This window comes from Cervus elaphus, chromosome 12, assembly GCF_910594005.1.
Source record: "Cervus elaphus chromosome 12, mCerEla1.1, whole genome shotgun sequence".
Lineage (NCBI taxonomy): Eukaryota > Metazoa > Chordata > Mammalia > Artiodactyla > Cervidae > Cervus > Cervus elaphus.
In genome coordinates this window covers 652,168-667,724 of record NC_057826.1, presented here as the reverse complement: position 1 = coordinate 667,724, position 15,557 = coordinate 652,168, and the positions used below count along the sequence as shown (strand labels likewise).

Sequence of the window (15,557 nt, the reverse complement as noted above, 5' to 3'; positions counted from 1 at the left end):
CACCTGAGACTCAATGACTTAGAAAATTCTGTCCCTGATTACTGTGCCATGCATGCGCAGTAATGAACTATAAATATAAAATTCATGTATTAAAGGGTGCTTTAATAAATGTTTTTGGTGATCATGAGTACATGTAATTATCATTTGAAATATCTCAGTATCTTAGTTCCTTCACTGTGTGCTTTTTATTTTAAGGACGAAACACTAGTACACTGTAGCTTAAACGAGCTGGAGGACGCGGCACTTACGTTTCCAGTCCTCTTCCAGGACGTCATTTACCAGGTAACTACGGCTTTCTGACGGGGTTTCGGCCTGTTAGATATGCTGAACCGAGAAATCCTTTGTAAATATATATATATATATATTTTTTGGCTAAAGTTTAAGGTGTTTATTCCCAATGGATTTCATCTCTATTTTAATGATTTAGTAACACAAGGTAGCATCATGCTAAAGGACTGCATTTAAACATTGTTACCAGAAAAGCGTGAACTTTTCCTACCCACTGATCTCTACTATTCCCTGACCTGTTTGCCAGCAGGTGGAGGCAGGAGCACTGACACCGCAGGTCCCCAGGGACGTTACCGGGTTAACATCTGGCGTTGTTGCTGTTGCTTTTGCAAAACACAGTTCATATGAAGAAAGCTTCCTTTTTGGTCATTTTTATTGCCTTTTGTAGTAATATGGTCTGTAGGTTGCAGTGTAGTAAATATAGTTTATTTTAATTCAGAATTCCAGGACACTCTTCTAGTTACTTTAACACTCTTCTAGTTACTCTGCTTTTACTTTAAAAAATTAGAGTGTATCTCCCTCATTTGGTTGATGGACAGGGAATAGTGCAAAATACAAATATCAGTTACACATATCACTGCGAATTATCTGTTGACCATAGTTCTTACTTTGTTTGAGATTTTCCTGTCATAAAATTTGAATTAATATGTGTGAATACATTTTGAAAATGACAAAGTGCCTTTCTGTCATGGACGTTGTTACTAGCATTGCCTTGTATCCCAGTTTTTGAAAGATTGGCAAAGGGTCCAAAACTTTGTTGTTTGTCAGATGGAAGCCAACCCAAGGGTTAACTGAGTGAAGTCGAAGCACATTTGCCATGGAGTGATGAACAGGTGTTTATGGCTGTTTATGTGCTCTTCATAGGCAGAATATTGGTGTAGAATTCTTGGCATGTGATAGTTCTTAGATCTTAGGAATCATAAGATTTTAGAGTTAGTTTGTGGTTCAGGATCTACTTTACCTACCTGATCTTGTAATTAGTCATAAGAGGATTTATTTAAGCAGTTATTGTCAGTTCTAGTTTAACCTAGAAAGGAATTGTAGGTATGGTAATACCTGGATACTGTATTTATTTCCCTTTTATGTAAACTGATTTTAGTTCTGATATATGATCAGAGGATGAACAAAATATACATAAAAATAAGGAATTTTAAGATTTTTAATAACTGGTTGTTATTTAAGGTAAATCTTTTTCTTAAGACATTTTCTGCCAAATAGGTGGTTCTTGTTCAGTGTACTTCAGAGACAGGAATCTTGTGGCAAATATAAATAGTATAGCAATATGTTCTTTCTTTTTAGCTTGATAACCTTGTTTTTATGTTCAAAATTGCCCTTAAAAACAATGGCTTTCAAGCTTTGAGTTTGGAAAAGAAAGCTATTACTGAAAAATACAAATAATTACTTTGATGTGATTTCTTAAGCTTTCCAGATTTGAAATTTATTTCTTAAAGTTGGTTTGTCTGTTTTTATAACTTTTAGTAGTGAAATAAGAAACTTGGAGAGTGGATAATTTTTTTTTTTCCTTTCATGAGGATTTCTTTTCAGTGTGACCATAAAGTTGAATTTTTTTCTTACTGCTTTCACCATTTCTTCTTTAGTTCTCTTCTATGTAAAATCCTTATTTCATGTGGATCTGGATAGTTGTCTTATTTTGAATAAAAGGCTCTTAGCAGTGCATATAATACTTTAAAAATAGTCTTCATATGTACTGCATCTACCTCTGTGGAATTCAAAGAACTCTTTTTTATATATCTGAGTTCCACTTTCTGAAACAGAAAAATTAAACGATCTAGCCTGTGTCAGGAAAAATGAGCAGAAAGTTGGAATCTAAGTTACAGAGATGACTGCGTTTTAATATGATTTGGTTACTCCGTCATGTACAGAATTCAGTTCCCTTTCAGTAAGTTGTTGAGGATGTCCATAGTTAATATTAGATTTCTGGTGTTGGCATAGCCATTCTGTCTACTTTTTAAAAATAACTTTGCAGAAATCTTGGGTTAGGGTTCCCCCAGTTTTCAGACCAGCAAGCTCCCTTTAAACAGGGAATGATGTCTTTTAAACTTTCAGTGGTGTTGTCTCCATCTACTGGCAAAGAAGAAATATACACAAGGGTCTGGGATGATCTAAGAGATTTTGGAGAAACCACATTATTAGGTAAGATGTAACTTACATGTTTAACAACTACAGTGTAATGTGGCCCACTTAAAGGTAGACATCTGTAAAAGACTGTATATACTCTTAAAAAATAATTGGTTGAGATTTAAATTCACAATATAAAATTAATCATTTTTAAGGGAACAGTTTCATGGCATTTATCAGTATACTCTTGGATATGTCAGTTCCATAACATTTACGAATATATGCTTTAAAATAAAATGGTAATGTTAAGATAAGATCAAAATTCTTCATTTGAATCAAAGTCAGATAAAGTGTCCTCTTGGGACTTCCATTACTTTTGCTTTCTTTTTATGGTAAGTTTGTTGAGGTAGAACTATACCTAATTTTAATTCTGTTTGCTGTTCTCTTTCAAAACAATTTAAAATGCAATTTGCTTTCTGTATGTTTTAATAGTTGTCTGTATCAGGAGTTGGCAAACTTTTTGCTATAAGGGGCCAGTTGTTAATATTTTAGGTTTTGCAGTCTGTGTTACAACTACTTTTTCTGCCATGTAGCATGAAAGTAGTCATAGACAGCACATAATGAATAAGCCTGACTGCATCCCATTAAAACTTTACTTAATAAAAATAAGTGATGATCTGGATTTGGCTCAAAGGCCATAGTTTGCTAACCCTTGGTCTAATAATTATGAGAGTATATGCAGTAAATTTACATGTTCAGATTCTAAATGGAAGTAAGTAATCAAATGTTCATCAAAATTCTTGTTAACATATAGAGAGATTTAGAATTAGATCCAGTATACCCTGATTATGGACTTTCTAAGGTTTTTGCAGATGAAAGTTTGAGGGAAATTTTAAGGTGGTCACTACTCAACGTTTAAGGATTGCCTTACTTCATGATATACATTCTTCTTTTGATTGATAAGTAGGGATCAGCTTAGTTAATGCAAGACTTAGAATACTGAAGAGATAGATTATTCAAGCCTCAGTTTAGTACCTTGAGTATATTTGAATTTCCATTCTCTAGGGATAAACCTAAAAGATCCAACTCAAATGAAAATTTTGATATATGTTACCACTGACACTATATAGATTACAGATTATAGCTTGTGAAAAAGTCATTTGAAAGAGTAACTGAGTGTTTAAAGTGAGGGTGTGGCATTCGCTAAGGCACAGTAGATAGATTTTTTGTTTGAATGTTTTTTCCTTTTCCCTTAATTTGTAGTTTTTCCATGAATTGTTTTACAGTTAGATACTGGAAAACAAATTTATTTATTTATTATTGTAGAATGGTACAAATGCATTTGATATCTGGAAAAACAAGTGCATGATCAGTTCCAATGCACATGTTTTCATTTTTATATTTAGCTTATATTGACACATTGTCAGGAAATCCATCTCGTGGTGTTACTCAGTTAAGAGGTCTCCACTGTATTTAGTTTCTGTTCCTGCAGATCCACCAATTCAAGACTCTAGGTCATCTCACTCCCTCTTCCATCCAGAAGATGACTTCTATCCACAAGCAGGACTGAATCAAAAGACAGATTTTTCACTTAGCTCTTGAGATGAACCACCTCCTCAATGACCTTCCTCTGTCTCCATCAAGAACTGGAGCTCAGTTTTTTGAAGATGTAATAGAGCTACCCAGCCCAAACGTGGCTAATTGAAGACAAAAAGAAGATGCCTCATATGTTTCACCACAGTGCCACCAAACGTAACTGTGTTGTACAACTCCTCATTCTGTAAAGTATGGCAGGGGCATCTGATTTTTGACTCTGTTCACCAATAAGACTTTAGCCAGTCAGTGGCTTTCTGAAGATCAGTAAAATCAACAAACTTTGGGTCAGCTGTCCAGAAATCAGATTGTGGTAAGCACTCAAGGAGAGAGAGGATCCTATAGGGAGCTACTTGCTAAAGTATGCCTTGTTTTAATAGTAGAGGTTGCTTTTATGGGAAGAGTTGGGGGGAAAGGTGGGTGGGAAACCCCATGTTTAGCAAAGCTCAGCCTCTTCCTCATTATTATAGTTTGTTTTCTGGGAGGCTTACAGCCTAGGATAATTTTTGTAAGGATTTCAAATATTTTATACTACAGAAAAATAGAAGTAGGAGGTCAGTGGCATCTATCTCTTTTCTGCAGTCTTTCCTAGAAAAGTCAGCATTTTTGCTTGATGAAGAAAAAGAGCAATTGTTTGAATGAAGAGTTCTGTTAGTAAACACTTAGTCAAGCTTTTCCTCGCCTCACGCTCTGACTTAAACTGATACCAAACAGGAGGCATTTTGTTTTGACATTCATAAAGCATAATTTTATTATATAAAAGTAGTATGTATATCTGTTCCTTAAAATATCTGGGGCCATGGACACAGTATTGAGGATGAATATAATATTTTATATCTGATAGGGAATAATATTTTTGATAATTAGTTGTAAGTCAGCATTTAAAATAATTTTTCCATCCTTATTAGTAAGTATAGTCAGTCATTGGTACTAATTTTTTCATCATGGCTTTTGTATTCCTTATAAATGTATCTTTAAATTAGCAGCAGTTCATTTAAAAATACACAAAATTCTTGTTCAGTAGCTGAAAATATTTTGCAACTTTAGGAGAGGTGACAGTTGACTATTAAACATATTAAATTGGAGACTTAAAGAATTTAGGTTTTGAAGGCTTTGTGGGCTTTTGGGTTTTGTTTTTTTTTTTTTTTTTTGCTTTTAAAGTCAGTAAACTTGATTTTAAGAAACACATTAAACCTTATATATATATACATACACAAATATGTGTACATACATACTTAAATTGAAAAATTGTATATGTGTGTGTGTATATATGTAAATGGCCATGACTTGAAAAAAAGTATGCTTCATTGCTAATTTTTAATATACCTTCTGTATGAATACATGAAACATCTTATCCCATTTGGACTCCATAAGAAAGTATCTTTTCAAATTTATTTCTATTTAATATAGTGTAAGGTTTTACAGAAGGTTTTAGTTGGAGAGTTTCATTTTTATTGGTTATGATGTTTCAGTATTTACCTATTCATTCTCAGATTGATCCACCTACAGATACTATCCCCAGCAGCAATCTACCTTTTATTGAAACTGTATGAAGCAAAAGATGACTTGTAAAATCACCCATGGATTATGAAGTTGAGGCCTCCACAGGGCGTATCTGAGCAACCCTCTTTCTATGGAAAAGATTTGGGTTTTGTCTCTGTGATCTGATATTGATGCAAAGACAGTGTTAACTAAGTTAAATAATTAAGTAATCCGTTGACTTACTTTACCTCTTCTACAAGTAAAGATAGAGCTTTCTCTTTGAGTTGTGGTTGCCCAGTCCTACCCCCATAAAATCCTACTCTTTCCAGCTATTTTCCTTATGGCTGATTACTTTTAAATAATCACGTGGATAGTAATAATTGCTATGGAGGGTCTTGATGTGCTGGTAGTGTTCTGGGTGCTTTATATGTGTTAACTTATTTACTACAGTAACCTTATGTAGGTACTGTTATTATACCCATTTTATAGATGAAGAAACTGAGGTGTACAGAAGGGTTAAAAAAATCGGCAGAGCCTCTTATATACCTGTGGTATATACTGGTGTATGTGTACTGATACTCTTTACATTCTCCAGTGTTCTTGGTTTTCTGTTGTTTTAAATTCTTACTGCTGATTAAATATGTAGCATCCACCTATCATCTTTTTGTTTAAAGGTGCCATACTCTAAAGTGGGTGAATACCACCGAATTTGATCTTTTCCTTCCTGCAACAGTGTAGCAATAAGTTCAAAGGATTTCATGGAAAAAATATTAAAAGATGCTTTTTAAAAAAGATGTTAGGGTCATATTATCTGTGCTTAAAACTAGAAGTATTTTTCCTAAAAAGAACTACATGTAAGAATTTTTTTTCCAGTTTTGCCCGCAAATTGAGATTGTTGGGTGTCCCCTGGCTTTTTTTGGTCATGCTCATAAAATGTCACCTGGATAACTAAGATAATGGTTTAGTTACAGAAATCAGTATATATAACTGACATTGCATACTTAGACATGAATTTGAATTTAGATAGACTTTCACAAAATATAGTCAATTTGTGACTGGATAGCTATTTTAATGACTTTTTATTAAATCTAGTTCTGTTAACCATTTATAACCTATTAGCATCATCTTATATGCACAGTTACAGAACATTCTCTTGTCTTAGTACTACAGAAAGTACAGGCTGACTGTCAGATATCATCTAAGTTTTGGTAAAATCTGTTCACAATATATTACACAAGATTAGTTATCACTATTTTTACAGATATTATTCTAGTAGATTTTGTTTTAAAAGTTTATAGCATGAACATATAATGAAACAGGTGAGGGGAATTAAGAGGTACAAACTTCCAGTTCCAAAATAAATTGAGTCATGAGTATGAAATGTACAAAAGTTTTACATAATAAACATTTCATAGCATGAACATCTTTGGGTAGTAGGCAGTCTTATTTAAGATATGTGTTTGTGTATGGTGTCTTATATAGTAATTGTTCATTATTATAGCATTATGCATTAAGACTTTGACTTTTTCAAAATATATTTGGTTTAGTGATTAAAACTATTTGTTCTGTACCTAGAATAATTGCTGTATAGTTAAAGGAGCATATATACACCAGCCTGAAATGAAACTTACGGCCTAGTCTTACATTTGGGTGACTAAATGATTTTAAAGAGTTGCGAGTGTAAAGGAGGATGATTTCTGAAATACTCAGTAGTGGAAGAATGTAGAAAATAGGAAGTAAGTAACTTGAGACGGGAATCTTTGTTATGAGACAGTTAGGAGAAGAAAAGGGCATCTGTGGAATCGATTTTGAAGCGTTTAGAGGCATGTCTCTGTGTGTATCTGTGTGGTTGTGTCTCTCTGACCTAACACAGTATGCGATTGTAGTCTCATTGTATTGTGCGTCCCTTACAGTTGTTCTTATTTCCTGCTGGACGGCGCTTAGTGCTTCTTGACTTCTGTATATTTCTGCTGCGATACATCCATCCCAGTGACTTAGAAACCCTGCTGTCCTCATGACTGTTTCTGTTTCTCTTTCTGAGACTTTGCCTTCTCAGCACATGTGGTCCCAGTCCCATCCCTGCTCGCTGGTGCTGTGTACCTTTCAACACTTTTTTCCCTAACCATCTCAGTTTCTGCTTATGTCTTTTAATCCTGAAACACCTTCCCGTGTTTCAAATAGTGAATCTGTTCTGAGAGTAGCAACACTTACAGTGACCAGTTTCTATTCTCATGGTAAGAAAACACTCTAGCATTATATTCCCCTATCTCAGTGCTGCCTTTCATCCCCAGTAAACAGGTACATTGTGAAAGTGATGTCAAATTTTAAGATGTGTTTTACATTTTTAAGTATAGTCAAAGTTGTAGAACCATAGTGAAGTCACAGTTTTGACCTAATCCAGAAGTGTAAGAAGTTGGAAAGTGTCCCCTTTGTACAGTGTTCCACTTACTATGCTAGATAATGCTGTTTAAATAGAAGTGTTCCTCTACAGTGGAGGTATTTTAGTTTTCAGAGGAGACAGACCCCAAATTGTAGACGCCTTGCTTATTTTAATTTACAGTATGAACAAGTGATAGGGATATTGAAAGCAAATGGAAGCATTTATACACATGCAGAAATGGAGTAGTTTTGGTTGTTAAATGCATTTAACTGCTTCTTAGCAGCGAACAGAGGGCTCTGATGGTTCATGGTTTATCATCTTCCATGAGATAAGGTTGACTGAAAAAAAGTGTTGACCGATTTGATAGTTTTTCCTTAACCATTACAAATATATTTTGAAGTGTTCCATAATGAATAAAAATTGATTTTGTCAGTTAAAGTAGTAATATATCTAAATCTGTCAGTTACTTGGATTATCAAATAAGGTATGTTGAAAACTACCAAACTATACCAAATATTTTAGGATGCAAATGTTAAAATTAATTACAAGTGCAAATCTGGTTAAAAATTTTGTATCTCATCCTAAAGGATAGGGATTGGATACTAAGGATTTTGTTATTTGCTCGTGGTAGGAGTGTGTGACTTACTTCATTTTTGATTAGTCAAAGCTACTGAGATCAACTGCCTTATAATAGGCTTAGAAATGAGTAAATCTTGATTATGCTGGGCTTCGCTGGTAACTCAGACTATAAAGAATCTGCCTGTAGTGCAGTAGACATGAGTTCAATCCCTGGATCGGGAAGATCCCCTGGAGAAGGGAACGGCAACCCACTCCAGTATTCTTGCCTGGAGGCTGGTGGTCCATAGGGTCACAAGGGTCAGATACTACTGAGTGACTAACACACACTTTGACTTATTATTCAAGCCTGTAGGTGGGAATAGGGTGATATTATTAAGATATTAATAATTTTTTGAAATTTGTCTTCCACAGTGATCAGTTCTTAAGGAAATTCAGTGGTTGTCCTTCCAGTGTGTAGTTGTCCTGTAGCATGTAGTCTTGCCTTTCCTTCTCAGTTTTGTTTATGTTGCTTAACTTAAGGCAGTTTTGTTTATTTGCCTAAATCTGTTTATTATCAAATTCAATTTATTTAACAGATTTTTATCATATACTTACTATATATTTGGGTTTCTCTTACACTGTTTGGGCTTTAGAAATTACAAAGACTGTTAGTACATAGACCCTTCTAAAATCCTGTGCCTAATTTCCCTGTTCTGCTCTGAAACATTCCCAAAACTAGATTTTTATCATAAGGTCATTTTTGTTTAGATGTGTACTTGATGACATAATTAAATATGATGAAGCCTAAATTTTGAATTTGTTGCCACCACAACTTTAAAAAAATCTGAATCAAGTGAATCTGGTGCATAGATGTTCTATAATGAGTATTTGTTTTTCATGCTTTTTGACTTTAATAATCACCTTTGAGTGAAGTACAAACTTTTCTTTTTAAAAATTTTTTGTAACAAAATAAATATAATTTAGAGGAGTTAAAGTCTCTTGTAAATCAGTTTTTAGTGGTTGTTCATGACTTATATTTCTATGCTTCTTGAGTATATTACAAGAGCTGTGTTAAATATAGGCAGAAAGACAGACAAATAAGAGAATAATATATTTAGAGTCAGTTCTTTGGTTACTGTAGTCTTTCCTGATATTGTCAGTTGGTTTTGATAACTCGTGTGTTTGATTATTATATTTTCAATCTCAAGTAGCCCAGTAGTGCTAATTTAGATACCATATCTGAATCAGTAAGTGTAGAACAAGCTTGATTTCTGAAAAATTCTTGTTAGTTAAACCCACCAATCCAGACATCTCCTTCTTAAACATTATTTACCTTAATAGAAATTGAAAATAAAGGTATTCTTAAGCAAGTGAGGAGAAATTCTGAGTGATCATTGAGGAAGGTCATTGAGACAGGTCAGCTAGAGGTGGACACACAGCCTGCCTAATAATTGGATGGATGCTGCCTGGCTGGAAGATGGAGCTGATCTGTGGATCAGAATCTCAGAGGGAGACCTGCCATTCCTAGTTTAACTGTTTATTGAAATTACATTCCATGAAGGTCTATTATATGCTGCTGTTTAACTATTAAAAAGTGAAATGATCACCAGCAATTATTATTACCCTACCAAAAGGTTGTTTTAAGTGATTTTTGGTGTGTGAAATATATTTGGTCAAGTGGTACTTAGTAAACTTTTTTATTCATATGAACTTTGAAATCATATTCAAAGTTAGAACATTTCTTATAAATAAGTTGTTTCTGTTTCATATTTTTATTTGCTGAAGCCTATCTTTGTGTTTTTTTCAGGTTTATGTGAGATTAAGACCATTCTTCAGGGAGTTCCTGGAACGAATGTCTCAGATGTATGAGGTAAACATACTTAAGTTAATTATTACAGTATTTTTATTTTATTCAATATAGTACCCATATTTAGATCATGTATAATGATTACTTCTTTTCCCCTGAATTTATAGATCATTCTTTTTACTGCTTCTAAGAAGGTGTATGCAGACAAGTTACTGAACATACTAGACCCTAAAAAGCAACTGGTCAGGTAAATTTAATTAAGAAATAGTGGAAATGTCTGTCACACTGAACAATGAAATTACTATGATTCTATTTAATTTTGATGGCCATTTTTAGTTGGCTGCATTTATAGCGATTTGTTGTGTTAAATGGTGAAAATAAGTGATTTTTCTTTTTAAGCCCCCAAACTCTTTAAGAGTTCCTAATTAAACTCCAGACAGACGTTCTTTAATGGATACAAAGATCAAATGTGTTTATTTCACTTGTACATCTGTATCCTCACTTCGGGATTGGGGGGAAATTGGGGGTATGTGGAATTTTTCACTGTGCATGATGTTTTCACTTAATGTCTCTGAGATAATGCATGTTATGTCATCTTTTTAGTGACATAGAAATTGAAAGTTAATTTTAACAAAAAAGATCAAATTAAACTCTTGGTTATTTTAAAGAGCAAATTTATCTTCCATGGAAAGAAGATGTTACACGAGTCTAATTGGAAATTGCCATTGGTTTAGTCACTCAGGTTATTCTGATCTGGACTCAGTTCCTTGCGTGTGTGTCCTAAGCCAGCAGATGCAGTGTATTTACTGGTTAGGTGGGAGTGTTCCCAGTAATTTAAGACAATTTGAAGATTAGTTTCATTACTTCTGTCAACTGAGGTGAGATACCAAGACTCAGCAGTCTTGCTGTATCCTCTGGAGTATAGGAGTTAATCTTTGGTTTTTGATCAAGAGCTGGGATACAGGAAAAGGCTCCTGAAAGCTTTGGTAGCTGAGTGTTCATTTTCTTGAATATTTCCTCCCATATTGTCTTAGTAGAAAACCCTAAACTTAATTTCTACTGTTAATAGTACCTTTATTATTGAGTGGTTTCAACTATAGTGAAAGGCTTTTCCTAATGTCCACATTTAGGAGATTTTTCCCTCTTTTTTTTTTATTTTTAATTTCAAGGATCAAAATTTGTCGTTTAGTCAGTTTCCATTTTATCTTCCATATAAGCAAGCTTCAGACACACAGATGAAAATGGTATTTTATTTTCATAAAAGTATATTATAATTTATGCTCCTTTTACCTGATAATAAAAGCATACGAGTGATTTTGCTCTGATGACTTCACTCATTCTGAAGATTTCTGTTTAGCACCTCCAGTGTTCAGGGAACAGTGGTGAGCAGCATAAGCCCTTCCCTTCTGGAGCTTTCATTTTACTAGGGGACAGATCATAGTCATCCAGTTGTGATGTGACAAGTTAAAAGCCCTCTTTTAAACTAGTTTTATAAAACCTGTGCCTTTGGGAGTTTAAACTTGTTTCATCAAGTTGTATTTTGAAAAACTTAAAACAGGAAAAACTTCTTGAACTGTGTATTGAATGCACTAAGAGTGCTATAGGGCATCATCTGTGTTGGTGACAAGGTCGATTCAGAAAATCCCATGAGTCTGAATTGCTAATTCGATGACTAGCAAAAGTAGTTTATTTTTCAAATTGCAAATACATGCTACTAACCAACCCTCAGATTCCTGATAACTGGAAGGAGTTTATAATTAAATTACAATAAACATTAGTCTCCATGTACACTCATGTCTGGTGAGTTGCTGCCGTTGGAGAAGTTGTCAGTGTGACTCTCAGGCACCCACCGTGCCTGCCTCCAGTGTCCTCGTATCTGGATGTTTATACAGATAAAATGTAGAATCTTATTTAGGTCCAGCCAGGACTTAAATTCTTTTGTCTAGCCTTATATTTTCAAAGTAAGACGGTCTTTAAACCTTTCAGACGTAGATGATCATTAGAAAAAACTGTTTGTACTATTACGTTTCGTCTGGTTTTAAGATTCTTCCTCTTTTCCATTACCACTGATTACAATACCAGTTACTGGTTGTTCTTAGACCTATGACAGATTTTGTTGGTAGAAAATGCCCTTTCTTAAAATTAGAGAATTAAAAATATTATGAATGTGTAAATCCTAGCTCCTGAAAAATTTTATAGTAGGATTAAGACACAAGGAAGCCAAACTACCAAATTATTAATGTATGTAAGTAGTGTTTCAAGATGATCTGTACCAGTTATTAGTAATATTCAGAAACTAATATATTTTGAGTGCTAAATAGAGATTATATATATATTACAAAACTTAATAGCTTTCTTTTTAAAATGATATAGCATTTTTCAGTTTTCACAGTTGAAAGATCAATTTTGTAACACTTGAATCTGAATTCATCCTTTCATTCAGTCCTTGTTTTTTCAAATGATCACACAGACAGTTAAAGCACGGGTGTTTGGGAAAAGTTGAAATGATGGAATGTTCTGGCCTCTGCACCTTTCCTCAAAACCTGTAAGAGAAACTAAAGACTTTTTTTTAATGCCAACACGGAAACATTCCTTCTTACCTTTTCTATTCTGGCATGTGCAGGGATAGGGAGGCTGTGTGGTCTTCGGGTTAGAGCAAAGGCCTGGGAGCCAGGAGGACCCTGGGTCCCACTGCGGGGCTAACCGCTGGCTTACTGTGTGACCTTGGGCAGGTCACTTGACCTCCTGGTGCCTCAGTCAACAATCTGGAAAATTGGTTAAAAAGCAGGACCTCGATGACAACCAGATGCTGCATCTGAACTGAGCTCTCCTGGGTAAATAAATTACAAAAACAATTTACAGAGTTTTTCATCCCTCTTTATCATTTAATATAACATTTTGGGATAAACCAAAGTTCTTTAAGGCATGGTAATATTTGGTTGTAAGGTTTCAATAATTGCTAAGAATTTTTATAATAAGACCATAGCCCGAAGCCTAGGCCCACACTTGTAATTGAATTTCCTTTGTGAGAGAAAATGATAAGGCTTAAATTGTAAAGCCTGTGGTACGTGTATTGTGTATATGTTTCAGTATATGTTGTGCTTTTTACAGATGTATTATTTTTTAGTTAATTTGTTTTTACTTTTATGTTTAGGCACCGGCTTTTCCGTGAACATTGTGTTTGTGTACAAGGAAACTATATAAAGGACTTAAATATCCTTGGAAGAGATCTTTCAAAAACTATAATAATTGACAACTCACCGCAAGCCTTTGCATATCAGGTAGGAAGAAGGCTGTTAAACAAACTAAGACGAATGCTGCCGAACAGTGTGATGGGGCAACAGGATTTTCACTGGTGGAATTTCCTTGTTTAGTGTCATCTTTTAGAATTAGAAGCGCCAAATTAGTATATTCCTTGTGGAAATTTTTCTTTTAAATGAAATACAACATACATGTAAATTTGAAATAGTAAAACCCTAAGAAGGGACTGTAGGATACATACCATTTGATAGCATTCTTCTTGTTGTTTATCAGTTGCTAAATCGTGTCTCTTTTGCAACCCCACGGACTGTAGCCCACCAGGCTCCTCTGTCCATGGGATTTTCCAGGCAGGAATACTGGAGTGGGTTGCCATTTCTTCCTCCAGGGGATGTTCCCAACCCAGGGATCGAACCCATGTCTCTTGCATTGCAGGTGGATTCTTTACCACTGGGCCACTCGGGAAGCCCCAATAGCATTCTTATCAGTTGTTAAATCAGTAATTTTAATTGTAAACAAGTTTGAGAATTATACCGTGTTCTTCTGGTCTGTTTAATTTGACATTTTGAAATATTAGAGTATTTTGTCAACATATTTGTACCCTTTGTCAGTGTCTCTTAGACATATAAATTCAACTCTGGTTGAGTTCGGTGGCAGTCCAGTGTTGAGGACTCAGCACTTCCACTGCTGAGGGCCTGGGTTCCACCCCTGGTCAGAGAACTAGGCTCTCACAGGCCATGCAGCACGGCATAGACAGACAGACAGATGCATACATAGATAGACAGAGATGGGCCGTCTTTGCAAGATAGATTTTACATTGAGCATGTTCACGAGATACGACTGAGCTTTTCGTCAGAATAAATCAGTGCAGAATTGGGATGTTGGAAAGGGGTTTGGGTGTAGATGATACAAGACTGCCCTCAACTTCTGTGTTTCACAATGTCCGTAATAAAACATAAAAAAGAGTAAAGACAAGGGGGAAAGATGGCGTATGGTATTGAAGTATGTTCCTTTTAGGTCACTACTTTCATTTCCTTGCATTTTGAAATGTTTTTAAGAATTGGTTTGTAAATAAAATAATTTCAGTTACCCTCCATCTTAAACACAGTGTTCTGTGTAAATATTAAAAGATATAGTATCCTAGAGAATATTTACTATAAAACAAATATGGTTTGTAGTTTTGCTTTTAGATTTCAACGAAATACCATTGAGTCAATTTGTTGTGTTCCTACTATGTTTCAGGTTATCTTGTTAGGGAGTAAAATTTGTTGGGAGTAAAACAATGAATGGGACACAATCCTTGTTTATATGCTTTCTCTCTGTTTAAAAATGGCAGTATTCCTTTATTCAGAAGGCCTAGCGTTGACTAATAGTTCTCTAATGAGTAATGTTTTTAGTTATGTTAATGCAAAACTTATTTTAATGAATATTTCTTGTTAAGTTTTATGTACACTAAGAATTACTCTGAAAAACCAGTTAGGTTTCAGTTTATTCCTTAACATCTGTGTCTGGCACTATTAAGATGTCAAAGAATGTGACAGGCATAAACTCTGATGGCATTCCTTTTTTAAAGGAACTTAATGGATTAATATTTACTAAAATCTGTTATTTCTTTTAAAGCTTTTCCAGCTTAGGCAAACTGTAAATGAAAAATAAAGTTAATTCCTTATTTATCATTTTAGCTATCTAATGGAATCCCTATAGAAAGCTGGTTTATGGATAAAAATGACAATGAACTGCTAAAATTGATTCCATTTCTGGAGAAGCTAGTAGAACTGGTAGGTATATCTTTTCATTTATCTTTCTGTTAGGTTTTTGTTGCTTTAACTCTGTTGAAATAAATCTTTTCAATTGCTTTATGTGTACTGATGTTTCAAGTAAACATGGTGAAAGACTAGGGCAGAGGTTGATAAAGATTATTATGTTTATCAGTATTTAAAATTCTATACATTGTTTTATTTCGCCAAACTCCCTATGGCAAGTCACTAACTAGTTGTGTTAAGTAGGTTTCGCAGTTCAGGTCTAGAATTGATGCTTATGGTACTGAAATTTCATTCTGGGAATTTTTTCTGCTATATCCGTGGATTAAATTTAAAACTACCATGTAAAGTA

General features: G+C 34.4%; 1 protein-coding gene across 2 annotated transcripts in view; it reads left to right on the top strand.

The window, feature by feature from the left end:
• Window positions 1-15,557, top strand: part of CTDSPL2 (CTD small phosphatase like 2) — a 75,839-nt gene that overhangs the window by 55,184 nt on the left and 5,098 nt on the right. For both annotated transcript variants that reach the window (XM_043920407.1, XM_043920406.1), the window contains exons 8-12: window positions 196-282; window positions 10,188-10,250; window positions 10,355-10,434; window positions 13,342-13,468; window positions 15,128-15,223. In XM_043920407.1, coding sequence (XP_043776342.1) covers window positions 196-282; window positions 10,188-10,250; window positions 10,355-10,434; window positions 13,342-13,468; window positions 15,128-15,223 — 453 coding nt within the window. The remainder of the gene's footprint in view (window positions 1-195; window positions 283-10,187; window positions 10,251-10,354; window positions 10,435-13,341; window positions 13,469-15,127; window positions 15,224-15,557) is intronic.